This window comes from Galeopterus variegatus, unplaced genomic scaffold (genome assembly GCF_000696425.1).
Source record: "Galeopterus variegatus unplaced genomic scaffold, G_variegatus-3.0.2 Scaffold2741, whole genome shotgun sequence".
In the NCBI taxonomy this organism is placed as follows: Eukaryota; Metazoa; Chordata; class Mammalia; order Dermoptera; family Cynocephalidae; genus Galeopterus; species Galeopterus variegatus.
In genome coordinates, this window is record NW_007728852.1 from 9,492 (window position 1) to 24,984 (window position 15,493).

General features: G+C 41.6%; 1 protein-coding gene across 2 annotated transcripts in view; it reads right to left on the reverse strand.

The window, feature by feature from the left end:
* Window positions 1-9,001: 9,001 nt before the first annotated feature.
* The window catches only part of STX2 (syntaxin 2), a 40,984-nt gene continuing 34,492 nt past the window's right edge, over window positions 9,002-15,493 (reverse strand). Inside the window, exons 9-10 of one of the 2 annotated variants that reach the window (XM_008582860.1) lie at window positions 15,010-15,135; window positions 11,130-11,217 (exon numbers count right to left, since the gene is read on the reverse strand). In XM_008582860.1, the coding sequence (XP_008581082.1) occupies window positions 15,055-15,135 (81 nt within the window). In that variant the 3' untranslated portion in view covers window positions 11,130-11,217; window positions 15,010-15,054. Of the gene's footprint in view, window positions 11,218-15,009; window positions 15,136-15,493 lie in introns of both variants that reach the window. The other variant, XM_008582861.1, reaches the window with a different exon arrangement.

Below are 15,493 nucleotides of genomic sequence, written 5' to 3' on the forward strand. Positions count from 1 at the left end.
CACACTGTACATGTATTGTCTAACCAAATGCACCATTGGCCCAATGATATTATTAACCCATTTTACAGAGGAGGAAACTCAGGCTTAGGAACATTAAGTAACTAGCCCAAGGTCACAAAGTTAGCATGGGAGTCAGGCCCTGAACCAACAGAGCTTTATGCAGGATTCCACTTCCTCAATAACTTCAGACCCTGCCAGGGCCCAGGTGGCTGAGCAGGCTCTGCCTCAACTCCCACTAAGGGTCAACACTAGTGTGAGTTCACCCACACCCTGAACTACCCATGCCTTTCCCAACGTATACCTCTCAGGAAAAGGCCCAATAGAGATTCCATCACACCAGTATTGACTCCCCGCATTGGAGCAGAGAACACAAAGTGACAAGCCGCAACCAGATATGGCCACAGGCTTCTGTGGTTAGGCACATATAGGTTTTTGTTAGTGTTTTAAACTCAACCAACATTTTAGAAGTGGGACAAACACTCAATATTTCCAGCATCTCTTGAACATTTGGACACCCAGCAGCCCTGGGCTAGCATTCAAATGTGGTAAGAGGTAGCTATAGCTGAGAAGCAGCTACTCCAGACAGGGCATCTGACCCACAATTTGCCACAGTCACCCCCACTCCCTGCCAGCCCCACGCTGAAGCAGCTGTCATATGCCACTGAGCTGGTACTGCTATTTTTGCACAGTATGAAGGATTTCTCTGTTTCCATGTTCTCTGTCACCAGTTGGGAAATGAAAGACAAGATCTCCCAGCTTCCAGGACATCACCACTCCTTGGTTGTTGGAAAAACATCAGGGGCCCAGGGCTCAGTCCTGCCCTCTTGCCTTCCTTCAGTCACTCGCCCAGCCTCATGCCAGGTTAATTCATCCACCCAGCCCTCTCCCCTCAAGACTGATGTTGAATGTCCAAATGCCTTCTCCCATATCCAGTTGGACAAATCATCGACAGCTTATACATAACATGTCAAAAACTGAACTCCTAATTCTCCCCCAGCATGTGCCCCTCTTCTGCCTTCTTTGCCTCATTGATCCATCCTTCCAGCTGCCCAGCCCAAGAGTCTGCCCTGCCTCCTCTTCTTCCCATGCCCCACATCCAATACGTCCACAAATCCTCATTTTTATAACAACCTTACTGAGATATAATTCACATACTGTCTTATTCACTCATTTAAACTGTACATGGCAATGATTTCCATTATATTCATAGAGTTGTGCAGACATCTCCACAATTTCAGAATATTTTCATTACCCCATAAAGAAACTCCATGCCCTTGAGCAGTCCAGGTGAAGCACTTTTGACTCAAACTTCAAAGTATATTTATAAAGTCTCCCACCTCTTTTGCCCTATCCACAGCTATCACTGTGTCTAAGTCACCATCATCTCTCACCTAGATGATTTCAATAACCTCATAACTCACCTCCCTTTTTCTATCCTTGTCTCCCTGTAGATGTGTCTCAACATGGGAGTCAGGGCAATGCCTTTGAGTCATGTGTCAATTATCTGTATACAAGCTTCAAGTAGTTCCCATTTTTGTCAGAGTAAAAGTCAAAGTCCTTACAGTGGCCCACAAGGTCCTGTGTGACCTGGTTCCTCACCCACCCACCCACACACACACACCATGGTCTCTCTCCTCTCCTGCCACTGCAGCAACATCCACCTCCTGGCTGTTGCTTAAACACACCAGGAATGTGCCTGCCTCAGGACCTTTGCACATGCTACTTCCTTAGCTTAGAAAGTTCTTCATTCAGAAATCCAAGTGAATCACAGTCTCATTTTATTAACCATTTTGATTGTTGCCTGTCTCCCGCCTCTAGACTACAAGCCCTACAGGGACAGGAATTTCACTTGTACAGTTCACTGCTATATCTCAGCATATAGAGTCTTACCTGGTGTGTAGTCAGTGCTGTGGAAACATTTGTAGAATGAAAGATCCGCATGTCTCCACAATCACAATAAGGGCACGATATTGATATTTGTTTCCCATATCAAGAATACAACCTAAGATGCACACTGAAATGAACCATAATAAGCATCCTGATGAGGGATCGGAGTCTGCGTTTTTTGCATTAGAGGAGGCAGATGGAAAGGAATAGAAAACTCCAATCAGTGTAGGGACCGGAAGTGAGTCATGGGAGCAAGGGTTTCCTACCTTCATTCTCTTCCCGGAACAGCAGGGGCCCTGCCCCATGTGGAAGCAGAAGCTCAGAGGCCAGGCTGTAGCTGGCTCCTGCGCCTGTTCTCCCCTTCTTCAAGGAGGGAATTGTCCAGGTGTCTACTGGAGCAGTTCAGAATTACAGATTTCTCAGAATCTTCTCTCTAGAAAAGATACTTCTAAAAATCCATCAAAGTCAGGGTGGGGGGTAGACAGGGATGCTCAACTCCTTCTGCCTGGACACTGGATCCTGCCACCCACCTTGAGCTCCAAGCTCTTCAGCCATCCAGATGGCCCAGCCATCAGCAGAGCCAGGTAGAGGCAGGTCCTTGTGGGCCCTGAGTCCAGTGGCTGCTTCCGCTAGTGGTCCTGTGACACTTCCACTGAGAAGAAACGTGGAAAAGTCTGTTGCCACAGCCTCCCACTGAATGGCTATGATGCCACAGTGGGAAAAACCAACCAATCAACCAACCCCTCTCTCTTATCTACAGACGGAAACAAACCACAAAATCCCCTCCTGCAGCAAGAATGACACAAGAAGCTCTGCACAGCCGCGCAACGTCCACTGACCCACCAGGACAGGCTGCAGCCAGGAATCCAGGGATGCAGTGCCTACATGAGGCTTCCCAGGCGACACTTCCGGGCTCCTGTTCTCAACTCCCAGGCTCCCCATCCCAGGGCGTGGGGGGCGGTTGACTCCAGGTGACGTACCTGCAGCTGCCCAGTGTGGGTAGCAATGTTCTTGGTGACGTCCTTCTGCCATGAGGACAGCAGAGGAACCCAGCCCATGAGGATGGGAAAGTCTAACTGGAGAAGATGATGATACCAAATGCAGAAGATGCTCCCACCGAATCTGCTCTCTGCTGAATCCTGAAAATGACAGCTTTCTCTACTGCGGGGCTCCCAACCCGCTGGCTTCGTACTTGCTGGGGATGGAACTATGTGCAAAATTTTGTGGGTGTAACAGGATGTTCTGCTCCTGACAATCTGATAACAAGAAGCAGGGATTAACTGTTATTTTTAAACTCAGTAATTCTTTTCTAGTTATGGAGAATCCCCTGTAGGGATACATCATTCGAGTGAAGTTAGCCAGATCCTATTCCAGAATAAAAATGTTCAGAAAATCAAAAACTAAAGCCACATGGTAATAATGAACACTCACTATGTGTCAGGTACAAATCTAAGCACTTTACATTTATTACTCATTTAATCCTCCTAACAATCTTATGAGGTAGGTACTAATAGCCCCATTTAACAGAGGATGAAGATGGGGCACAGAGTGGTGAGGTAACTTGCCCAAGATCACACAGCTAATGGGTGGCAGAGTCTGAATTCAAACCCAAAGTCTGACTCCAGAATCTGAGATCTTGATAATTACACTATGTCACCACCAGAGTTCAATGGAGTAAAAAGGTTCTCTTCCTTGTGGAAAGAATGACATCACTGAGGATTATGTGCTTGGGATGCAGGTCCTGGTTATCAGGGCAGTGGCCAAGGGCATGTCCACTGGGAATGGGTAAACTGGCCCCTACAAGATGGTGGTAACCATATGGACTTATCTACCCCCTTAACCACATCTTACCCCTTAAAGGCTATGGCCACTTCCAGCATTTGCAAAATTCAATACCTAAAAGAGCCAGGCAGGGAATGTACCTGAGTGAAACAGGCGAGGTACTGTGCAATAGAGAGTGGTGGGACTGTGGCAAACTGGAAAGTGCAAACCTGCTCCGAAGGGCAACTACTTCTTAGCTCCAGCTGAATGTGGGCCCACAGGGCCAGATCTCCAGATGTGTTAAGAGAAGCAGAAATCTGGCTCTCTATGTAAAAGCTTCCAACTTTCATATGTTGGAGACATTCCAAATACAGACTCTGACAATACCAAACACATCAAGGAGAATGCACTGCTATGGCCCTCCTCATCATTTATGGATGACATACATTCTGATTTGTTGGTACCTGGTTAGAATTCACTCTGACTGGTCATTACCTGGTTAGCATTCATTCTGATTGGTCAGTACCTGGTTGGCTTCATTCTGATTGCTCAGCACCGAGCCTGTACCTGGAGGCATTTCATTAAGTAAACATGATCATTTTTTCGAAGGAGAAGGTTCAGAGCTTCCAACAGGTTCTCAAAGATGTCCACAGTCCCTAAAGAGCCAAGAACCGCTAATTTAGCGGTTCCCACACTATTTCCCGTCTAGGAACTGTCCCTGCTGCTCAGTTGATTTCTCTACTGCTGCCCTGCATCTCCCTCCCTGTCAGTGACTCAAGGTCTTGGTTTTAAAATTTATCCATCTCTCTCCCTTGCATGGAATTTCTCCTCTCTTCTGCACCTCTATTTCCCCCGCCCTGTCTACCTGGGCCAGCCCCATGGCTCACTCAGGAGGGGGCAGCACTGCGAGCACCAAGGCGGTGGGTTCGGATCCTATATAGGGATGGCCAGTGTGCTCAATGGCTGAGCGTGGTGCTGACCACACCATGCCGAGGGTTGCGATCCCCTTACCAGTCAAAAAAAAAAACCCAAAAACTCCACATTCTGCTCCAGCTGCCATCCAGTTTCCCTGGTCCCTTTATAACAGAATTCTTCAGAAGAACCCCCTCCTCACCTCCCACCTCTGCTGAATCCACTTCGTTTGGACTTTCATCCCCAGCACCCTTGCAGCCACCCTGCAATGTCCGGGTCACCACATCCAACAGTCCCCATCTCCCTGCCCTCCTGGCAGCATTTGGTGCAGTTGACCTCTCCTTCCTTCTTGAAACACTCTCCACTTGGATGTGAGGACATCGTACCCTTTTTTATTCCCCCTAGTGCCATTCCATTCCAGTCTCCTTTGTTGAACCCTTCTCCTCTTCCAGACCTCTGGTTATGAAACACTCCAGTCTTAGTCCTTGGACCGCTTCTCTCCCTAATGGTCTCATCTAACTCTACAGTTTTAAGGACCACCTACATGCTGGTGCCCTCCAGATTATAGATCATCAGCCCCCTCTCCTGAGTCCCAGCCTCATGTATTCAACTGCTAAATATATTTCTTGACGCCTTTGTCTAACAGACATCTCAAACTTATTTACCAAGCATAACTCTTGACTATTTGCTGTCAAACACAATCTACCCAAGAGAAATGAAAACATTTGTCCATACAAATATATATACACAAATGTTCCTAGAAGCATTATTCATAATAGCTAAAACTGGCCACAATTCAAAAGTCCACGAACTGGTGAATGGATAGACAAAGTGTGACACACCCTGACAGTGGGGTACATTCAGCAATGAAAAGGAACTAACCAATGATGCACACTAGGAATGGAGGGACTTCAACAGCATTATGCTGAGTGAAAGAAGCCAGATGCAAAAGACAATGTCATACACAATTCCACTCACATGAAACGTCCAGGAAAGGCAAAGGTATGAAGACAAAACATTGTCAGTGGCTGCCTAGTGCCTGGGGTGGGAGAGGAGATTAACAGCAGATAGACATGAAAGAATTTCTGGGGGTGATGGAAATGTTACGAAATGGGAGGGTTGTAATGGCTATGCAACTGTACACATTTACTAAAAATCATAGAATTGCAGTTATGATGGAGGGATTTATGGCAAATTATACCTCAATAAAGCACTTTCTTTAGAAAAAGAGGAAAGTGTGCAGGCAGTGTATCTCAGGCCAGTAGCACACACAGCAATACTTTATATTTCAGTGTTCACATGTCTGGGCCCTAACTCCTGGTGGGATTACAGAAAGGCACAGGGGATGCTGGCAGCTGCACGGACACGACTTGGTCCCACGGGACCTAGCCCTGCTTGACCCAAGGCCACACCAGCTTGTAGAGATGACCTCTGGGGGCACTTCAAGTCCTAAGAGACCAAGTCCCCTAAGCAGCACACAGGAAGCAGCTAAAGAGCCTCATACTTCCCGACACCACCGCCTCTGCCGGCCCACACTTGATCCCCCATGTCCTCACAGATGCCACACTCTGCACTGTAGATGCTATCTTTGCTGTCTGCCCATTCCTCTGGACTTGACACTTAGAACCTTACCTGATCCCTGACCTACACTCCCTTGCCTGGCCAGATCCGCCATGCCCGTCTCCTGAGCCCAAGCCCCCAGCTGCCTGCTCCCCCCACCTGAATTAGTATCTGCAGCTGTGCTGCTCCAGGAGTTACTTCATTCTCTCTGAGATTAAGGTTGACGGATACTTACAAAATTGGACAACTTCCCAATGCCATCTGCCTTATGGCCAATCAGTCTCGTCCTCTGCTCTCACAGGGAAAGCCAGCTCAGGAAAACCACTGCGACCCATTAAAAAGTAGTTTACAAAGAAATGGCACGGGAAAACTATCATTTTTTTAGGTATACTACATTCATAGAAGATTTTGCCCCAGGAGAGTTTTCCACTGTGAACTTGCTAAGGATATAACTAAAATAAACTTAAGTCTTTAGTCCTAGAAAGGCTCTCCAGGATGGATTTTCCACCACAGATGAGAGAACTGAGATCACCCCAGCAAGGTCCAGCCTCCCACTACTCCAGGCTACCCTCCAGAGCCCATCCCTTCATAAAGCCAGAGGCCCAGCTGTCTCCTACAGCTCAGGAGTTTGCTTCCTCTTCAGTAGACACAAGTCAGAAAACCATGACCACACGTGGCCTTGAATTCATCTTACAGCTCAAAGAAAACCACCATGCAGGGCTACGACATGGCATTCCTAACATTTTCCGCCACTTGTCTCTTCCTGGTCGTTTTGAAAACAAAGGCTCACTTCCTTGGCTCGTCCTGATAACAATGAATCAGACCTCTCTCCAGAGGGTGTTGCCTGTAGCACTGGAGTCCCGTGCCACACTACACCCATTCAATACCACACACCCTGAACCCAACTGTACTCAAACACCAAATCAGAGTTCAGTAAAACAAATATTGCGTGACATTTCCTAGTACTTACCATGTCCGTCATAATCTGCAAAATTACCTGGCAAAATCCACATTAGCCCTTCCTCGGCTGCCCTTGGAGGCTGGTTTTTCTGTTTGTTTAAAGAACTGTGAGCATCCTTGTAGTCTGTTCTCATTAAGACTCTCCTTTGTGTTAAGTGAGTTTTATAGTGTTAACTAGAATAGCAACTAAGGAGCCCATCACCCTTGCTGGGGGGAAACCCTGGACAACTTCCCAGGGGCTTGCACTGGCCCCTGACCCACCTCTGGAGTCACAGAGTGAGAACCAGAGACATCTGCCGCTGGCCACCAGTGTGGGGCAGGCCCAGGGCCCTGCACTTTTGCGGCTCTGCCTTACCGCCCACAGGGACACAGGCGCCACACAAGGCTGGTGGATGTTTCTCAGGCCCGAGTCCTTCTGCTCCTCTCTACTCAATACACAAACTTTCCAGTTCAAATTCCATCTCAATTTAATCTACTTTTTAAACTCATGGAAGGATGTGAGTTTAGATTTACTGAAGAAAGTCACAAATTCATTTAAGTGATAAACTTTGTTTTCTTTAAAAAGTAAAAACGGGGCTGAGCCTGTGGAGCACTCGGGAGAGTGCGGCGCTGGGAGCGCAGCAGCACTCCCGCCGCGGGTTCGGATCCTATATAGGGATGGCCGGTGCGCTCACTGGCTGAGCGCCGTGTGGCTGATCTCAAAAAAAAGGCAAAAAAAAAAAGTAAAAACGAAGGAACTAAATTAGTGAATGTGTTACCGGACTCAAGTCCAGCTGTCCACCCCTTTGAAAAGGAAAGAAAAAAAAAAACCTCAGAGGTCAAATGGTTGGTGTTAGGAAAGCAGATGTATTCAGATGAAGGAGATGGTAGGCTACCCCATCTCAAAGATTTACATTTACTGAGTGGTTTTTAAAGGAAGGGTTGAGGGAATGGAATGTGGGAGGTGAAAAGCAGGAGAGCAGGAGATGTGAGTTACGAGGGGTACATGTCTGCGAGCCAGGTACAAGGTCTCACCAAGGCTTCACCTGGTTTCTGTTCTCATGTTTGCTGTTATCTCAGGACCCTGCAAGATTTTGATTTGCGCCAGCATACTGGCTAGTGCCCAAGGTCAGCTTCCAGTCGTTTGGTCTTGATCATTTCTCAAAACTCTACAAATCTCAAAGAAAGAACTGTTAGCTTTGCAAAGTACTAATTAGCTTCTCAGCCTTGTTTTCCTACTTTGCGAGCAAGATGAGAAAGCCAGGGGGTGGGAAGCAAGAGTGGAGAGAAAAAAACTGTCCTTCTAAATATCCTTCCCCCCTCTGCAGGCCAGGCAGCTTTAGGTCCCAACATGGCTCCAGTCCTGCTCACTCCAACAAATGTGCATGTCAAGACTGAGAATTGAAAGGAAATTTATTGTGAAAGAAATATAGGAATAGGAGATTAAAACCACTGCACGGGAATTTATCTCCATGAATTAATTTTCTCCAGGACTATCTTCTTTTCTGTTTTTTTTTTTTTTTAATTCTGAGTTTTGAACATCACTTTCCAACATAGTTAGAATTCAGTAAGGGCTAAGAAATTAAGGAAATTCCACTTAATAAGAAAAACTCTGAGAGGATTAAGAAAAGTATAGATATAGATAACTCAGAACATGGTCGGGGGGAAGACTCCTCACCCTCATTAATACATGTTAACGAGAATCTGCCAAATTGGCCCAAGAATTCAAACCAAGTGACTGAGATATGGCCTGTGTTTGTTGAATTGGGATTTGTTATAAACAGCAAGAATTCAGGTGAGGTCCTTAAATATGTGGTGCTGACATCTAGGACATGAACAACAGAAGCCTGTAATGCCAACAGTAATAAGTAAAATAATCAAAGAATAATTATCAAAAACATCTGAAGTTATTATACATAATAATAGCCACAGGGAAGAGTAATTTTCTTAGTAGAACAATTTATTAATGGATATGTAATCAAATATCTCCCCTAAAATCTCTCCAGAAATAACAAGGCAGAAAGTAAATATTTCTTTTTTGTTTCTCTGGGAATTTTTTAAGTGTAAACATGAAATATTTGAAGAAATAATAAAAAAGTAACACATGAATCTGTAAATACATTTTTTTAAATGTGATTTCAAATGGGTACATGAGGCTTAGACATACAAACATGTCATCCAACAACTGACTTAAATATCTAAATATAAATCAAAATGCATTTCCATAACTTCAACTATAAAAACACAAATTCAGTAAGTACTTCAAATCTAGGAAGAATAACTTGAAAAAATACAGTAAGAAGTATTATGAAAGGTGAGGACTAATAAGACTGCACTTCAAAAAGTGGGACATAAATGGAGGCAGGTTCTCACCAGCACAAAGGTCTACTGCATGTGGACATAATTATACAGACAGGTGTCTAAAAGTTATATAAATACAAGCGTGATCTTTAAATATTTAAATACCCTTCAAGACAAGTTATACCTTCAACTTAACCACAAAACAGTGAGCATATCCCACTGACAGGCTATTTAAAGACCAAAAACAAAATATGTCAGAGACAGAATATACCTATGTAATTTTGCATACACAGTTATGATCAGCAAGTAATAAAATGCGCACATACAGACTGGATCAAGCTAAGCAGTTTGATATATAAATTGTGAACGTGAGGAACTCATAATTGTTTAATAAATAAGGAATACAGTTTCTAAACTGTTCGATATTATTCACACTTATTGTTGGGAATCAAGTGTTATCTATATTAGTTTCAAAACAAACATTGTTAAAAAACAGTCACATACACGATTATAAAATCACAGACAGGAGTAAGAAAAGTTAACTATATTTTGGGTATCCTTCACATATTCATTTAAAATTTGACTAGATACTATTTTAATAGACAACCATTCACTGTTCATACATTTTCCAAGTTTAAAAACAAATCATTATTATACTCAAAACACTGAGCAATAAAAATGTTTAATTACCATAGATTACTATAAACTTTGGGAATTAACTTTTAAAGTTCAGCAGAATATTAGGTACTTAAGAACATTTGAGTGATAAGTACAATAGTTTAAATTTATAAGAATTAATGTCTATATAATCTCCTTGAGTTCAGAGTACTAAATCTCACTTTCATCACCATCTTAAATTCAGACTTTATTAATGTGAATGTGAACAGGGAAACACAAACCTTATTTTTAGTGAACAAAGAAGAGACCATTGCCTTTACAGTGCAGTAACTATTTATTATCTTGAGTCATGGAACAAGTAGAAACGGAGCCAAATACAATAATCGAGACTTTTTTTGGAGGGTATCAGGCGCATTTAAACTATAAATTAATATTAACAGAAGGCACTTGAAAAGATTTTTGATGGGCTTTGCAACCAATGTTTTCTATGACAATGGCAAACTTTGTAAACAACTGCACAAAGATGGCTCGAATACCATGAAGCTTCCTATTTTATTCAAAAAGTGATATTTAGTATATAAAAACAGGGTAAATTAAGATGTTAATATATTAAACAGTTTACAAAGATTTAAAATTATAGATATATTACAAAACAGCTCCATTATAAAAATTATTTCTGCAAACAAGAAATAAAAACAAATTAAACATAGTACAAAAAGTCTCTCTGTTAATTAGCATATATTAGCTGGGAGAAGGGAAGAAAAGTCTTAGACCTGAAATCTAATAGCTTCACATAACATAAAGTATTCCTAATTAAACTTCACATACGTATTTAACACTGAAATATTTTTAAAAATTGAAATTTCCAATAATTCCTCATTTCAAGGCCACTGAAACAAATTTCACATTGTTAAATTTCTGTGGTGTGTCACTTAAGAGTCCAAGGATATCTGGGTTAACTCATCACATCCATATTCTGCTTACGGTGCTTCCACTGAACAATACATTCTGTTGTGCTTTCTCTTTGACTTTGCTAATAGAGAAATCAGCACTCAATGCCATGTCACAATGTCTAGGATTCATTCGTGAAATGAGAGGATGTTGATTTGTTGCAGATGTGGTCTGAGTCTCCAAGGATAAATAGCTCTTGAGATATGATTGCTATGACAATGTTGTTGCTAGGATAATTCCAAGGATCACAAGCAAAATAATTACACAAATAATAATGATCATCATTTTCTGTAAGATAAAGAAAAACATTAATTTGCAATATATCAAAGAAAAAAATCAACCATGTCATTTCCTAACAAAATTCTTCCAGAATTTGGGATAGTTTAAAATATAAGTCCAAAATCGAAAAAGAAAAAAAGACCATGCTCTCTGATCATAAACCAAGAAACTGTAAATTAATTTTAAAAATTAAAAAAACATATATATAAGTCTATTATCAAGGAAGAACTCCTAAATGTCCTAGAAAAGGGGACAAAAGGGAAAACTACAAAGGTAAAGCATTAAGTTCTAGACACATGTGTAATACATTAAATTAAATTAATAAACTATGTTATTGAATCAACTATTTGCTCTTGGAGGGAGAAGACATCATGTGGGCTCCTAATAAACACTTTACTTTGATCATAATAAAATCCCAGAACTTTTGTAATTGGATGCATTGCACATATTTTAAATACTTTAAATAAATCTATTTCTCATTGGCTGAAAAAATCCTTTCTATTGATGTTTTTACATTTAAGTATGACACGTGTGTTAAGAAATCAACGAGACATAACTCATCCACAGCCTAGAAGCAAGATACAATATAGCATCTACCTTTTTTTCTTTTTTTAATTAACAAGCATCCTCACACAATTGAAAGACTTAGGAAATCTAGTCTCCTCCAGGAGACGTGTCTGAGGGAGAAGGAAAGTAGACAAAGATGAAAGGCACACCATGCTGCAGGTTCTTCGTGGTCTCTTTTTAAAAAGCCGGGATTCATCATCTTAAATTGTAGTTATCAAATGTATGCCACACTTTAATCTAAGAAGTCATACCTGCTAAACCTGGATAGCTCTAAATTAACACTAGCAGGCTGTGAGCTCTGTTAATTCTGGCGTGATTCATGAAGATGGGTGTGGACGGGCCCTTCAGTGAACTTTCAAGTGAATTCCTCAGAGCCGAGGGAGAGTGGCCTTTGGGATACCCCCTCTCCTTCAAATTTTATGTTCCACATTCACATTACGTATATTTCCTGGAAAGCCCTGACTATGCTATTATCCTCTTTATATGTTTTACTAGAACTTCTCTTAGCACCTTTCTAGAGGGACGTCTTTTTCTTTGGGCCATCAATATTTGTCCTTCACCTCCAGAACCTGGGCTCGCTGTCTTTCCCATTGTGTGCCAAGCCTGATAATCTCACTCTGCCTGGGAGCATCTCAGAGAATGGCCCACTGTGGACACATGCCAAATCTCACTTGCAATTGTGCTGTTTGCCAAGTATCTGGGTACTATACAGGTGTGTACTTTCAGAATGGCTGTTAAAAGCATGGCATTTAGGGTATAAGTATTCAGATGTCATTCCTGCACCCCAAATGTCATATATCTAACAACCACAGTCATCGCATCTCCTGGTGATAGCTCCAGCCAAATGCCTGGGCTTCTCCTCAGTGGACAGAGTACACTCTTGGGAGTCAATCCAATTTTGCGTTCAAGTCACGGTTCCATCACCAACTATATATAAATCTCTCAGCCTGTCTCCTTATACATAAAATGGGGCATCCCACTCATGTTGCAGGCTTGTAGGGACGGACTACCTCTGTAAAGCAGCCTTGCATCTTGGCACATCCCACAGGGCAGGCAGGTGGGGTACATTGCCTAGCCTATAGGAAAGCCTCAATGAGTTTTTGCTAAAGGGTGAAAATATAAATTAATTTTTTACAGCATAATTAAAGACATCAACCACTGCTTTCACATACAAAAATAACTGATGGTATGTACTTTGATCTGTTTTTTATGAGTGAGTTAGGATCATTTAACGGTCATTTTTCTTTACAGGCACTAGGATGAAATGGCCAGCCAGGCCTAGGGCACAGGACCAGGCCCCATTCCTCAGGGTCACACTGAGAGGAACCTTCTTTTAGTCAACGTCAATACCAAGTAGCATTCATGAAAAGTAGCATATTTGGGTGGGTCCAAGCTAAAAACTGTAATTTATCTTTAGTATAACCACATTAAACTAACCATATTATGGCCATTAGGAAAAATTAAGAGAATACATATTTTAGAAAGTATTATGAATATACTGAAAAATACCATTACATTAGTGAATAAAAATCACATATACCATTTTTTCAGCAAAGCTAAGAGAAAAGCATTAGGAAAGATACATAAACATTCTGCCTAATAAAAACAGTGCATAAAGAGTTCTTTCTGCCTTCTAAAGAAGAGGATCTTAACAAATGCAACATCCCAGAACATATTACTGGAATAATTTCAAGTGCAATTTTGTGGCTTGCATAAATATCAGAACATTAACTGTGCAAGCTCCTCATCTATCAACTACGTACACTAAGAGTCACAGATGCTCAAGTTAAGTCTTAAAGATTGAAAAGCAGTAGTGAAACTTGACTGGACAAGGAATTCCTTTCCGTCATAACATCCTATTTGTAAAAAAGCACCACAGACTATTAAGTCTGCAGTCACTTTCATAACATAGGAATGAATTCTCCAGGAATACTCATCACAATCTAGATACTCTGAGGCATTTCATAATATTCTAATTACAAACATTTGTAATTAGAATATTATGAAATTGATTATGCCAAACATTTACAGAGAAATAATGAGAATGTCCAAATTTAATACACCAGACAGCATCCTAACTTAAAAGGGAATGCAGGAAGGATGGCTCCAATTGCGTAAGAAAACCAGAGGGAAAACACAAAATCAACAAAGTTTGGGAAAAGTTGATATATACAGTGAACAAAAATAATAATATTTAAAATAAACTGAATATCTTTTATATTCAGAATTAATTAGGAACAGGCATCCTAACTAAATACACAGTTTTCATTTTTTTTTTTTTTTTTTTTTTTTTTTTTTTTCCATATTTTATTTATACACATTATATACTCCACAGAATATTGTTTTTAATTTGTTTATATAGTCAATTATCTTTTTTTTTTCCTTTTTGTCTTTTTTACTGACCGGTAACGGGATCGCAACCTCGGTGTCACGCCCGTACCGGGGACCAGCAACGGGATCGCAACCCTCGATGTTGCGCCCACACCACGCTCAGCCAGTGAGCGGGAACCGGTTTCCACATGGGATCCGAACCCTCAGCGGGAGCGCCGCCACGCTCCGAAGCGGCGCACTCTCCAGTGCACCACCAGGCCGGCCCCTAGTTTTCATTTTAATAAGGAAATATTTTTAAACAAAATAGATGCTTCCAATTAGAAAAGCTAGACAAAGGATTTAAATTTCAGCCAATGTTTTTCACGGCTTTAGTCCCATTCCCTCAACTCCACAGTAGAATAGCGAGACAGCGTATTTTATAAAGCAACTTAAGTTGTTGCAATTTTCATAAAAGCTAAAATTTAAGAGATAAAACATTAAATGCCAGGTTTTTAATTGAGAATCAATCTTCACAGATATGGTTACAACATTAATAAAGGGCCCACTGTGTCCAAACAGTGAAATGGTCTCCCTAGATCGGAAACAAAACACAGAGACCAAGGAGCTGCTGCCTGCCATACTACCACATTAAAGGGATAAAAGTCAACCTAGAAAGCTTAAAAACTGTCGAAGAGGGTGACCTTGGCTTAAAAATGAATTACCATCCAGCCGAGCTTTATTCTCAGTAAACACAGTGGCTGGAGACTAGAACCCACCCAGCAAGGCAGGCAAGCACACTCCCAGGGCATCATGCACCACTCAGCCAACAGACTTGTATTATTTTCAAGTACGTTAAAATTGGGCAAGCAGTACTACTGGTTAATTACAAAAACTAATAAGTAAATTAGTTGATTAGTTACTTACTGCCATCCTGGCAGAGAGGCATGCACACTGACGTTATCCACACCATCATTTGCCAACTGATAAACCTATAATTAGAGCAATTACGGCAGCAAGAACCACTGACACAGCAACAATTATCCACTTTTTCTGTGAAAGAAAAGCAAGCTAATGATATCATGGTTAATTTTACATCGCCTCATCAAAAGACAACCTTCATTTAAAATAAAACAATCCATCAGAACTCACTTTAAAATCTAAGTTACAGGGCATGTCCTTAATCTTGTCTGGCAATTTTTAGTTCACAAAAAGAGTGACTTTTAATTTAATAAGGCCAGACTATTTGGAGAACATCGCCTCATCAAAAGACAACCTTCATTTAAAATAAAACAATCCATCAGAACTCACTTTAAAATCTAAGTTACAGGGCATGTCCTTAATCTTGTTTGGCAATTTTTAGTTCACAAAAAGAGTGACTTTTAATTTAATAAGGCCAGACTATTTGGAG